The sequence below is a fragment of the Lontra canadensis genome, unplaced genomic scaffold (assembly GCF_010015895.1).
Source record: "Lontra canadensis isolate GAN:19392208 unplaced genomic scaffold, GSC_riverotter_1.0 scaffold51, whole genome shotgun sequence".
Lineage (NCBI taxonomy): Eukaryota > Metazoa > Chordata > Mammalia > Carnivora > Mustelidae > Lontra > Lontra canadensis.
In genome coordinates, this window is record NW_022631045.1 from 4,310,248 (window position 1) to 4,324,925 (window position 14,678).

A 14,678-nucleotide genomic window follows, 5' to 3' on the forward strand; every position below is an offset into this window, starting at 1 on the left:
ACACCAGTAGATGGTGGATAAACTACTGAGGAATGGATGGGTAACCTAACTTCCTTGTTCATTCATTATAATATCAAATAACTGCAAAGATTCTCAGGCCAGCAGAGACTTTTTTCCATTGTTAGAAGATGCAGCAACAACCAGCATCACATACAGGGTTTATATAAGAACCAGACCAAGACCCTGAAGACCAGGGTTTAGTCCTAGACCACAAAAACTGCTGGGTGAGCTTAAGCAAGTTGCTTACTTTTAGACCCTGCAAAAACAGGGCTGCCTCCTATAGAGGACTGTTGTTAGAACTGAGTAAGATTTAAAGTTTTTTGTTTTTGTTTTTTAAACGCTTTTTGAGCTCTATATACACTTCAGCCCCCAAATCTCTGGGAGTCAGACCCAAAAGAATCACATAACATCTTTCCTGTCTTTCAAATAAAATGTGAAGCAGAAGCTTAACAGCCTACATACCAACTTCAAATATTTCAATCCTTAAAAATTATCTGTTGGTGTCAATTTTCTGGTTTTGCTAATTACACAACAGACTAGTTGTGATGTTATGATGCAGGGAAGCTGGGTGAAGGGTACATGAGAACTTATCATTTCTGCAACTTCTAGGGACATCTAAAATTATTTCAAAATACAAATAAAATATAATGAATAAAAACATAAAAATAAATTAAAAATATATAATGAATGATTTGTTGGCTAACTCAGTGTTTTCTAAAAGGTGCCACAAGAATTCTATTTTCTGTTACAGAAAGAGCAGTGAAAAAATCTATAAGTAGCATTTTAGTCATCAAATCAGAACATTAATCAAAAAAATTTTCTCTCCTTTCCTTAATGAGGGCATTGCTATAAAACACACTCTCAGACTGTAGTTCTAACAGTATCTAAGCAGATTAATCATTCCATTAGAAAAATAGCTGTCTACTGCATAGGCTTAAAATTGATCCCAAGTAAGTAGCCTGTTCCTTATAGTGTTAAAAACAATCAACCCTAGTTTTCCACTCTCTGGGCTTTTCTTAGGTTTTCATGACCTGTTTGTGAGCACTTCTTTAAGAGCAATAGAGTGAAATGGGTTAGGTATTTTACTCTGTGAAGCCCTGAAAGTCCACGAAATTAGAGTTGACAATATCAGAAGAAATAGAAAGGAATAAATAAAAAGGAGAGCGAAGAGGAAGAAATTATTTCAGCAGAATAAACCTCTAATCCACTTACAACCCAAAAAGAAGCAATAGGAAAGGGCAACACACAAAAACAACCCTCAACTAATGTCATACAGCGACTGGGTAAACAATAAAAACGCAACCCCCTTAGGGTTTATGCAGGGATTCACTCTTATTCTCAGCTGAAGAATTGAAGAAGGTAGAAACTTCACATAAAAGGCACTTTGTATTCATTACAGAGCAATCTTATTGCACTCACTGTATCTGTTCTTGGGAACATAAATAATGAAAATAGAAAGAATGCTCATTACTATTTAACTTCAAGTATATAACGCAATATGAATTTAAAGCTCATCAAGGCCAGACAACAAACCTGCTATGAACTGTTTTGGTTTAGGCACATCTCCTTGCCCCTCTAGCTTTTCCCATCTCACAGCCTCTGTCTTTTTCATTTTAATTTCAATCTGGAGGAAACACCAAATAAAATTTATTATTTCATGTAAAATATACAAAACAGTAAAAAACAAATGCAATTTCCTTAAGTCATAAAATTTTTAAAGAATTAATAGTGCCCGATAATTTCCTTGAATTATACAAGGTTAAATTTGAAGAACTCTGAAACATTTTATTTCTATTTAAAAGCCACCCTTCAAAAACAACATGCATACACACTATAAGCTATAATTAAGAATCCTGAAATCCATATGTTTTTTTCTTCCAATGAACTGTTCTCAACCAGGGGTGATTTGGCGATTTTTATAGCTACTGTTGGTCCTCACAACTGGGGTGGGGGTTAGGGATGCTACTAAACATCCTACAACAGAAAGGGCAACCCCTCCACAACAAAGAATTATCCAACCCAAAATGTCAACAGCACCCCTCACTGAGAAACCCTGTTCTAAAGGAATTAGTACAGGAGTGCCTGGGTGCCTCAGTCAGGTAGGCTAGGCATCTGACTCCTGATGTCAGCTCTGGTTGTCGAGATCAAGCCACTCACCCTGATCTGGGGAGTCTGCTTCCCTTTCTTTCTCTCTCTCTGCTCCTCCCCCTGCTCAAGCTCTCTAAAATAAATTAAAAAAAAAAAATTTTTTTTTAAGTATTTATTTATTTGAGAAAGAAAAAGATAGTGAGAAAGCACACAAGTGCGGTGGGAGAGAGAGGGAGAAGCAGACTCCCTGCTAAGCAGGGGCCCAACATGGGGCTCAATGCCAGAACCCTGGGACCATGACCTGACCTAAGTGGAAGGCAGATGCCCTACCGACTGAACCACTCAGGTGCCCCAATAAATCTTTTAAAAAAATAATGGATTACCACATTTGCTTGTACAATAACCCATTTGAAAGTTGAGACAAATTCCTATCATTGTATAAAAATACTACAAATAATCTAAAATGTTCATAATAATTCACTCAATAATTATTAAATACCAAATATGAGCAAGTTGTAATCTTCAAGGATGTGGTGGATTTTTAAAATATTAAAAACATGTTCTTGTAGGCAGCTCTTGAAGAGCTTTGAGGGGCGTAAGTATTTGCAATGGTGAAAGGGGAAAGTCTCCAGGGGCAAAAGAAACAGCCTAAAAGTGGAGCCCTGAGGTTTCAAAGGACATAGTGCATCAGGGAGTATGGACAAGACCCATTTGTCTCAAGTCCAGGATTTATGTTAAAACAGTAAAAAATAAAGGTGAAAGAGGTGTAAGGCAAACTACAAAGACCTTCTAAATGCTGAACTAGCTTCACTTATTAAAATGAAATATTAAAAGCATGTTTAATTCTCTCATCAAGGCTGCACCCCCCTAGAGTCTACCCTTAACTGTAACACACACTCACAGAGCATTTACATACACCTTTTTCCTTGTTCAAATAATGCTCTCATTCCCATTTTTAGCCTAGCAAAATCAGCATACATGGCACTAATAAGCCAATTATTACGCAGTTTAAGAACCAAAATAAAATTTTCCTAAAAAGATCTTATAAATTTATTTTAGAGAGAGAGGAAGTGCAAGCGCGGGGAGGAGGAGAAGGAGAGAGAAAATTCTAAACAGGATCCACAGCCAGTGCAGAGCCCAATACAGGGCTCCATCTCAAGACCCTGAGATCGTGACCCCAGCCAAAAGCAAGAGTCATGCTTAAAACTAAGCCACCCAGGCGCCCCTCAAAACAGAATTTTATGTTCTAATTTTTTCTAAGAAAAGGATTTACTTTTGTAAATAGGAAAAAAAAAAATCAAAAGACAAATATAACAAAAAGAAAAGCCTATTCACACTGGTTCTTTAACTCTGTGAAATCAGAAAAATTCAGACCAGCAATCACTGGTAATCTTTCTACCACCTGCATTTAGTGTCAGAATCCTTAAAATTTACATTTTAAAATACCTTAACAAAACACTAACTGAGAAATCTGCCAATAATTTTAATCAGACAGAAGTGATGGTATAGGAGGGGTGTGGTCCTTGAATATTTGTATTTTCTTTAGCACAGAAATTTAACAAAAAACTGTTCTCATAATGAAAACACCATGAAAACAAATGTCACTGGGAAAGTATAGTATTTTTAACATTAAGTTTATATGTATCTCTAGAATTCTCTAAAATGAATGACTAATTTTTATAAAGTAAAACACCACCCATATTTTCTCATACACAGTATTAAGTGATAGTAATACGGTTGTTTTAAGTTGTCACTGCTGGAATATTTATCAAAAAGGAGCAAAACTCTAATAGCTGGCAATGACACAGCAACAGTTACTGAAAGGGGATATTATCCTAAAATTTAAAACTTCATCTTGCTCCTTTTTTCAACTCATCTGGAAATGAAGACCTGGCAAGCAGTGTATACATCAACACTATCCTTAGCTAATATCTCTGCCTCAGGGCACCCTCCATTCACATCTCAAGTTCCTGCACTTAAGCATAGTCAACAAAAAGTTCTTATTTCACCTAAGGAGCAGCATACACTGGCACTCACATGTACTGAAAGCCACTATAACCTGAGTAATTGTGCAGTATGAATGGTGCAGTATGAAATGTGCAGAATGAGGACTTTGTAAGGCCAAAGTCAAAGCTCTTAGTAACGACGTGTATCAAGTGAGAAACACTGAACTGAATTTGAAATTGTATTTAATCCATTCATTAAAATAGCTGCACATAATAAAAACACACTTAAAGAAGCTTTTTAAAAAAGTGGGGGAGCTAATTTTCTCTGAATTCCTTTTTACACCCATTTCACTTTCAACGCTTATACATGCTTGTAAAAATGAAATTTTAAATCTTAATGACTCTGGCAGGCAACTCCAGAGTTACCACACACCCAATTTCAGGTATTTTTTTATTGCAACTATTATTTAGCTATTCTATTTTCATTTAAGTCAAAAATAATTTATAAGTTAACTTAGAACCTTGGTCTGAGTGTTCCTCTCATGTGCACGGGGAAGGCCTTCAGTAATATCCCAAAGCAGTATTCACAGATTACTAAATAAGAATCCCTCCTGTTCCAGATTGTTAAGTTTTCATGATTTTGCATACTATCACCCACTTCTAAATTCTTTGTGCACAGACAATTTAATATTTTCCAATGAAACAACTTCAGATTTAAAAGGAAGCCGTTACTCCAAAAGGGTCATGGCATCCAGACACCACCTTCTTAGGAGGCGGCAAAAGCTCCCACTTACTGCCATAGGCTGACAGGAAGGCATCTTTCTCAGCGACTAGAGAGCTATGCCAATTTACTGCTGAACTTTTTTCCTGGCAAAGTTTTGACAACCATCTGTTTCAAGGCTGTAGTCATTCAACTATTGTTTCTGACCTTTAGAATGTAATTTCACAATGTTCTTACTCAGCTCTCAACATGTTTAACGGCTGTACCTAACCACTTCGTCCAAAAATAGAGCAAACTCAGTCTTCCTGAAGCCATACTGCATATCTACTATCTTTATTTTTTCATTCAAATCATTTCATAATCTTTTTTTTAAAATGCAGAAGACAGTTATTAATGATGAGAAACTGAAAAATCACAAAAGCTCTAATAGTATAATTCAAATATTTAATGAGTACCTACTGTGGGCCAGGAACTGTGATAGTACATAAGATCACAGTCTCTATTCTTCCTGAAGAAATTAATCAGAAAAGATATTCCCATAAACAAAAAATTCCAGTATATCACTTGTAGTGAAAGATCTAAATATGGGGGGGGCACCTGGGTGGCTCAATCAGTTAAGAGTCTGCCTTCACCTCAGGTCATGATCTGTGTCCTGGGATGGAGTCCCGCATCTGGGTCCTTGCTCAGCGGGGAGTCGGCTTCTCCCTCTGCCTGCCCCTCCCCCTGCTTGTGCTCTCTTGCTCTCTCCCTCTCTCAAATAAATAAAATCTTTAAAAAGAAAAAAAATCGAAATATAAAAAATATTCCAGTTTTCTGGAAGTCTGTCAAAATGTCATTAGTAGTGAGACTGATTACTTTCTCAGCTCCTTTATATTTTTCTACATTTTCTATAATATGCGTTTATTGCTTTTATAACTGGAATAAAAATCTACATAATCAGGATAAAATAATAATAGCAGGAATATTTGTTGAGCACTACTATAAACCCTGTGTGCTTTGTATATGTCATCACTTAATAGAACAACCCTATAAAAGGAGATTACCATCCATACTTTAGAGATGAGGCAACCAAGATAGATAGACAACTTGCTGGAAGTGTCTTTCACTGCTAGAAGTTTTACTTATTTCCTCAGAAATAAGCAGAGGTTGAAAGCAGGACAAAAACTATCAACTGCATAATTTTAGAAAGGAGTCATAAACAGGTGCTACTTGTTGGAACTAGGACCATGAATAAGTACCTAATCTCACTGAGCCTGTTTCTCCTGTAAAAAGTGATTTAATAGGGTATACCTCATTTAGGGTCCTTATCAGGGTTAAATGAAACCATGTATGAAAAGAACAGAGCACTGTGTCTGGCAAATAACTGAATGCTATTATCATTATCTTCATCATTATAATTAGCTAAAAAATCTGGGCAAATTACTTAACATCTCTGGGTTCAGTTTATACCTGTAAATAGGTGATAAAAATACCTACACCAAGCAGTATTTGTGAGGATCACACAGGATAATACACCGCAATCAAAACAGTTACCTACCATAATTCTGCACAGGTCAAACAGCAAGGACTGGCTAAGCTACAATAAATGCATAGTGAAATACTTTGCTGTAGAATAAAAGCATCAAAAAATTATCCAAATGTATGGTTAAATTTAAAGAGATAGCTATAGACAGTATTTACAGTAAAATCCTTTTCTTTTGGGGTGCCTGGGTGGCTCAGTGGGTTAAAACCTCTGCCTTTGGCTCAGGTCATGATCCCAGGGTGCTGGGATCGAGCCCCACAATGGGCTTTCTGCTCAGCAGGGAGCCTGCTTCCCCATCTGTCTCTGTCTGCCTGCCTCTCTGCCTACCTGTGATATCTGTCTCTCAAATAAATAAATAAAATCTTTTAAAAAAAATCCTTTTCTTTGGAAAATATATGAATATGCATTAATAGAAAAGGGGGCAAGAATACACCTCAAAAACAATCTGTGGATTATCAGCAACTAAATACTTATTTTAAAAAAACAACAACAAAAACTATTACCACCACCACTGTATCAAAGACGTAAAACAGGGGGCCAATGGGTGGCTCAGTCAGTTAAGCATCGGACTCTTGACTTCACCTCAAGTCGTGATCTCATGGTTATGGGATTGAAGTCTGCCTCAGGCTCTGCTCTCAGTGCAGTCTGGTTAGGATTCTTTCTCCCTCTCTCCAGAACCCCTCCCTTGCTTGCGTGTGCACTCTCTCTCTCTCTAAATAAATGCATAAAATTTTAAAAGAGAAAAAGACATAAAACAATCCCAAAACCCCCACACCTTTGTGTTTAAAAAAGCAGAAGCATCCTGCCCAAACATCTCCAACTCTATTACATCATCATTAGGATTCTTCTATGAATATTAAGAAAAGGAGTTCAGAGGCGCTTGGGTGGCTGTTAAGCCTCTGCCTTCAGCTCAGGTCATGATCCCAGTATCCTGGGATCAAGCCCCACATCGGCCTCTGTGCTCAGCAGGGAGCCTGCTTCCTCCTCTCTCTCTGCCTGCCTGTGTGCCTATTTGTGATCTCTGTTTGTCAAATAAATAAATAAACCTTTAAAAGAAAAAAAAAAAAAAAGAAAAGGAGTTCACTCTAAAACCTCTCAATTTTATTCAGTTAAGAAAGGAGAAGGGAGCAATTATTTGTCTCCAAATAAAGATACTTTACTTCTCACAGTTCCAGGTAAAAGCCTTCATAGTTTATATAGATACAAATACAAAAAGACTGCTTTGACTAGAAACAGGAATAGAAAAACATTTTTTTTTTCTTTTGAAGAATTTATTTGTAAGTAATCTTTACATCCAACATGAGCCTCGAACCCACCACCCCAAGATCAAGAGCTGTATACTCCGCCAACTAAGCCAGCCAAGTGCCTGGAAGAACATTTCTACAAGGGTGAATTAACTTCAAAGGATTTTGAAAATTCTAATTTTTTGGAAGTAGTGACTATTAATCTTTAAAATGAGTATTTCACAGCATAGCTGTCACTGAAGTTATAATCTTGTGATTGTGAGCAGGGGATATGGTCATGAAATTAACAAGATGAACAAAGAAACAATACAGTTTCTTAATAAAGAAAATGAATAGGCAGTTATGAAAGCTGATATTCAATAAAAAGTAGAAATAACTATCAGAGGTACTGGAAAAAAATATGAATTCTGACTAGATATGCTATTGTAAAATACTGAGCTAAGAAATGCTGCTTCATTAACTTAAGGGTCCTATAGCTCTTATTTTCACTGCAAATTATATTTTACTTGAATTAGTAACAATTAACCAACAATTATACAAGAATATGCAACACTTATTCAGCCTGGAAGGTAGAAAAGAAAGAAACTGGATTCTCAAAGCAAAGAAATAGGCCTTTTAAAGCACAGATTTTAAGGAATCCCTAATTTTACCAGATTCTTCTAAACAGAATCATTCTGATTCAAGACAGGATTCAAGACACCTAAATACAAATGAAAATCAAATGACTTATTTTTCTCTTAGTGTCATCATTAAATAAGCCTCAGTAACCCAAAGAAAAATTTTACTTTCAGTATTGAAACAGTCTCCCTTTGCTGTATGAAAAAAAGATTCAAAATTTTCATTTCCCTTAACATAAAATTAAGTGCAATTATTTCAATTTGTTTCCCATAAAACACAGCTTAAAAGTTAGCAGTCTAACAAAACTAATATATATTACTTTGGGTTAAGACAAGAAAAATAATTATCTCCCATTACACTTCTTAAAAATTTTACTTCTTTATTAAAGAACTTAGAAAGACCTAAACAAAGAAGCACTAGCTTTCCAGACAGAGAAGTATTCCTTTTGGGCCAGGATGAACAATTCAGTAACTATGTAAAACTCGGGAAAAGCATTTAAAAGTCCAGGAACCTCAGTCTCTTTTCATCTATTAAAACAAAGAGTAAAAATATTCTATCAATCTCAAAGCATTAACATTAGAATCCAATTTAAATTCATTCACTGAACAATTACTGACCAGCACTATGTACAAGGCACAGGGCTAGACAAATTTAGCAAATGGATCATACTTATACTAAAGAATTACTCATTTTGTAGTTTGTGGAGTTAACTAGGATATCCTTACCCGGAGGTATGGATATGACTTGCTTCTTATCCTCACAGACTAGATGCAAGAGTAATGAAATATATATATGAACTACTATATAAAAAAGAAAAGTAGTCATGTAGCATTTAAAGAAAGAAAGGATCAAAAAAGCAAACTGGGAATATAGCAGGGGGGTTGCAGATGGTTACAAACAACAAGCACTCAAGAATCAAAGGAGAATTAAGGAGAGATAACCGTGCTTTGTTAACATCCTCAATTCTAGCCACACAAACTTGTGTATTCATTACCACACATCCTATTCTTCCATAAATTACATGAGGAGACCCAGTAACACAAGTTTTTAAGTCATTTACCATCTATTATGCTTCAAAAGAATGTGCATTAACAACCTGTTGGTAAAAATATGTACAAAAATGCCAAACCCTTAACTTTCTGATCTCCCAAATCTAGCTAGAGTTTTGTGGTTGATTATTTACCCAACTTCTTTTATAAAACAAATTCTACATTGTGTGGATGGGGTAAGACTAAAATCTTGTTAAGATTTCATCCCTTTTTTCTCACTTTCTAGCATCCAAACAACTGTATCTTCTCATGTCTACTCATAATTTAACAGCTCTGTACTTTGTAATCTTCAAGTAAGTGGGGAAATCACTTCTAACTAAATGCAAAAAACTACCAATTCTTTTTTTAATTAATTAATTTATTTATTTGACAGAGAGAGAGAAAGAAAGAGATCACAAGTAGGCAGAGAAGCAGGCAGAAAGGGGGAAGCAGGCTCCCTACTGAGCAGAGAACCCAATACATGGCTCCATCCCAGAACCCTGAGATCATGACCTGAGCTGAAGGCAAAGGCTTAACCCACTGAGCCAGCCAGGTGCCCCAGAACTACCAATTCTTAACGCTGTGCTTCTGCTCAAATGTTTTGCAGGTATCCTCTTCTTTCTGCAGGCCCAGTTATCATATCCTCCCAAACGCAGGCCAACCCTGATTCTATTCTAGGATAGGAAAATTCACGTCCTTAGCACTTAAACTCAATAGTTACTAACATAGTTATGTTCTAAGACATATGTATAAAGAACGTATAGTAATGGAAAAAGTCTACTTAAATCATCTGCTGTCATAACTCATTATACATCCTCACACAATTTTGTAGATGAAAAAAATTCCAGTGCTCATTTAGTTCATACATCTCATTTTTAAAGACGGTGAAAATTTAGTCTTATAATAACTGTATGACTAGTCTAAATTCACAGGACAAGCAAAGAACCAGAGTCAGGTTTTTTTTATTTTTCAGTTCAGTAGTTCAGTACTTGTCCGACTTATACTACCTACATCTTCTGACTGCTGTCTAAAACATTCTATGAATTTTAATTCTACTGCATATTTTACTTTTTTGAAAATATAAAGAAACTTAAAAATTATATAACTACTAGAACTGCAGTTTAAATCATTCAGTATTCCCTCATAACAAAGTATTTTAAAATTCAGCTTAATTAAAAAACAAAAAAAAAAAGCAGATTCATCTTCATAGTAGTTTGTATTTCTGACTACATTAAGATAGGGTAAGAAAATATTTATACATCAAAACAGGCCAAGTTTAAGAGAAGAGACTTTATCAAATCTTAAAGACAGGCTGATAATTTCATCTTTTTTGAACACCTCTTTAAGAAATATACCAATCTTAAGTATACAAACACTACTGAGGTTAAACTAACTTTTAAATTTCATTGTCCTAGAATCTGGGAAGGGGAAAACTGTCACTCGAAATTTGTTTTCTTTTATTTACCTGTACCTTTCTTTCTTTCTTTCTTTTTTTCTTTCCTTCTCTATCAAAGATTTTATTTACTTGAGAGAGAGAGAGTGAAAGAGAGAAAGCAGGAGAGAGGGGAGGGTCTGAAGGAAAAAGAGAATCCTCACTGAGTGGGGAGCTCCAGGCGGGACTCCATTTTGGAATTCCAGGATTATGACCTGAGCTGAAGGCAGACACCCAACCGACTGTGCCACCCAGACACCCACTTACCTGTACCTTTTAATTTGAAAATATGTGCTTAAAGGGATCTATAAGCTTATAATCACACTGGCAATTAGTTGACCAATATTTCTTTATTCTGAAAATACTACTGACAACTTTTCTCATTTAAATAATCTATCTTTCAGGAGCCTGGGTGGCTCAGGGGATTAAAGCCTCTGCCTTTGGCTCAGGTCATGATCCCAGGGTGCTGGGATTGAGCCCCGCATGGGGCTCTCTGCTCAGCAGGAAGACTGTTTCCCCTCTCTCTCTGCCTGCCTCTCTGCCTACTTGTGATCTCTGTCAAATAAATAAATAAAATCTTTAAATAAATAAATAAAAAATCTATCTCTACACCCAACATGGGGTTTGAACTCATGACCACGAGATCGAGTCACATGCTCTTCTTACTGAGCCAGCCAGATGCCCCCACTACTGACAACTCTTTTAAAATTGTCTTACCTTTGTTGAAAGTACTTTAAATGTGCTCTGTTCTGGTATTATAGGATGAAGAAGTCTCAGTTTCAAATTGTAATCCTCTCCAGAAGGAAGTATCACCAAAGCAGACAACTAATGAAGACAAAATTAGCAGCACATTTTATAAATTTATATAATGAAAGGTAAAATACTTAGACTGAATATAACAGAACTTCATGCTGTCGCTGATTATTTTACACTTTCTATGGAATATCAAATTTAAGAAATTCAAAATAATCTTTTCCTATCTGGAATCTTTTACATGGATTCTCACATACACAATTAAATAAGCAGAACACAGTATGTTTCACTTAACATTTAAATCTCTAGAAAACTCTAGATGTAAGAGCAAAAGAACACAAAATGTAACAAAAGAAAGTATTCATATGCAAAATACCTACTTCTGCCACTAACTTAAGTATCATTGAAGTTTTCCAAACGCTAAGAAATCAAGTTATTACAAGTCACACTAATTTATTGTGGTTAGTAAATTCTAAGACATATAAATCACACAAAAAATAAGACCTTTTTCATAAAGTATACAAATGTAACCAAATCACATCTTACTTATTGTCCCTTTCAACCCATGCAGAATTACTCTATGAAAAATTTACTCTAAAATATAAAAAGCAGGTAGTTACAATTCTTCCAAATAAAAGTATTTAATCTCAAAATAAAAAATGATTCAAAGACTATAATAACCTCTTTTTCTGAAAATTCCACATTTACATTATTCTTCTGAACATTCTTGATCATAAGTGTAATGATTACTTGAGATTCTGTTTGATACCAGTCATACCTATTAAAAAAAAAAAAAGAAAAAACACCTCAGAACATTTAATTTTCTTAAAGTTGCTGCTGCTTTATGTTTTGTCAAGATAAAACTACAATCTGATAAACAACAAGAGCTCCACCTTGAGGAACAAATAAGCAAAGCAGATGGTGATTCACAGAAATTATATAACTAATTTTCTTTGATCTGCACTAATGGAAAAGAACATTAGGGTATGATGCCTCAAACCTTTCCAGGATACTTAAATACTTCCATGATTTTCTGGGCTCTGACTCTTATCTCTAATATTGTTGTGCTTAAGCTAATGTTAAAGATGAAATTTACTCTTAACAGCAAACCATTATTATATACCATTAACAGCTTTACACTTTCATTTCAACCTAATAGTAAGAAAAAGCACTTCTATCCCTCTTTTACAGATGAAAAATAGGCCCAGATGGGCAAAGCAATCAGCCAGTCAGGCAGGTGTTAAACTGGACCCATGTCAGCTGGACTCCACACCAAAATCTCTTAACTGAAGCTGGGGCAAACAGCCCTGAACACAGGGAGCAGAAGCAAATGAGCTAAAATTGAAATAACTTAAAATTTAACTCATTCTGCCAGGCACATTAAATACTGTATCTTCCTTCACTTTCAAGGTACATGGGAAAACTAATGTGCCTAGAGATTCTAATTATGTGTCTTTCCCGCATAAGGCTCTAGAAATGCAGGGATCCTCACTCTCAAATTAGCCTATATTAGATTATAAACTCCATGAGGCAGAGCAGTTTATCTATCCTGCCACTATTATATTCCTAGAACTAAGCATAGTGCCTGGTACACAGAACCAGTATTAAATCAATGTTTAATACTGGTGGATTATTGTATGCTCCAAACATAATTATTATTTAATGTTTCCGTTCTATTCCTGCTGCTGCCATCAAGCTAGTCCCAATTCCTTATCTACTTGGTATTTGGGAGAGTCATCCTAAATCTCCCTAGAAAGAGCAGGAACAGATCTTTTTGTTTTAACATTTCCAAACCATTTTAGGTAATTAAAATGCACCTTGATTAAAGAAACAAACTTTAAGAGTCTCAAAATTTCCTTCTGAAATTCAGTGGGGATGCAAAGCTCCAAATCAATGTCTTGTGTTTCTTTCTATTACAGTCCTAAGAATACAAGTTGCACACATGACTAATAATTAAAAATAAATTCGAATACCTGCTAGATGCTTAATTCATTATTGTAACTGTTGCCCTGAGCAACAGTTGTCCCTTTCAACCCATGCAGAATTACTCTATGAAAAATTTACTCTAAAATATAAAAAGCAGGTAGTTACAATTCTGCCAAGCCTACTACTAATTTATTTACCTGTGTAATAACAACTGGAAGAGGCTCTTGTCATTCATGGAAAGGTGACATTATAATGGAACCAGATGAAGCAAGTTTAAAGTAGAGAACTGACTTGAATTTAACCTTAACATAAACACGACTATCAATCAGTAAACAGCCTTAGAATTAGTTTTCCCAGGCTAAACACAATTTCTAAAAAACACCGAACAGCACAGGGTAAGGACTTGCTTACTATTAAACAGGACTTTTTCCTTTAGCCATATTTACCATGCATTGTTTATGAAAAAGAAACACTTACTTGATTTTTGACTGATGAGTCCTCTGGGATGCAGACTGATTTTGGCAAGTTGCAAGAGAACGATTTTTACAAATTAGTTTAGCAACTATATATTAAAAATGCATGTATTATTAATTTACCCAATGCTGTATTTACTTTGATATGGAATAACTACATCAACATATCCCTCAAGACAAAGCATAGTATTCTTGTTAAAAATACAAGTTATCACAAAATTTAAGAATAATCAACATTTTTATAATATTGTGAGTTAAAATGTCAAAAGAGATTTTTCTTCTAAAATAAAACCATAAGGGGAAAGGAAGGAAAAATAAGATGAAAACAGAGAGGGAGACAAGCTACAGAGATTCTTAACCATAGGAAACAAACTGAGGGTTGCTGGAGGGGCGGTGGGTGAGGGACAGGATAACTGGGTGATGACATTAAGAAGAGCACTTGACAGAATGAGCACTGGGTATTATATACAACTGAAAAATCACTAAATCCTATCTCTGGAACTAATAATACACTATATGTTAATTAAATTGAGTTTAAGTAAAAAAAAATTTCAGAATAAAAATAAAAGCATAAAACAAAAAACTTTCTAAAGGTCTAAGTGGAAAAGGTTACATTTAAATGTCCAATTCCAAGGCTAACTCTCTAATCTGAAAATAACAATGACATTTTTAAAAAATTAAAAGAAAAACAAAACATTTTTTAGTATAACATTCAGGCTTAGCAATGCAACACTGCTCTGGAATATATGAAAGAACATTTCCATGGTGCTTTCCAGATAACAGCTTACTGTGCTTATGGTATCTCAGTAACAAAAATTCTGCACTGCCTATCAAGAAACAAACGAATCATGATTCTGCTCCAATCCATACTTTCCTAAACTACATGTGTGCCAGTTAAGACCTCATAAATCAAAAGAACTTGACCTG

General features: G+C 35.2%; 1 protein-coding gene across 1 annotated transcript in view; it reads right to left on the bottom strand.

Annotated features, from left to right (window-relative positions):
• SUGT1 (SGT1 homolog, MIS12 kinetochore complex assembly cochaperone) overlaps positions 1 to 14,678 on the bottom strand; it is a 40,683-nt gene that overhangs the window by 11,513 nt on the left and 14,492 nt on the right. Inside the window, exons 8-11 of the mRNA XM_032873919.1 lie at positions 13,756 to 13,790; positions 12,034 to 12,130; positions 11,317 to 11,424; positions 1,534 to 1,624 (exon numbers count right to left, since the gene is read on the bottom strand). Of these exons, the coding sequence (XP_032729810.1) occupies positions 1,534 to 1,624; positions 11,317 to 11,424; positions 12,034 to 12,130; positions 13,756 to 13,790 (331 nt within the window). The remainder of the gene's footprint in view (positions 1 to 1,533; positions 1,625 to 11,316; positions 11,425 to 12,033; positions 12,131 to 13,755; positions 13,791 to 14,678) is intronic.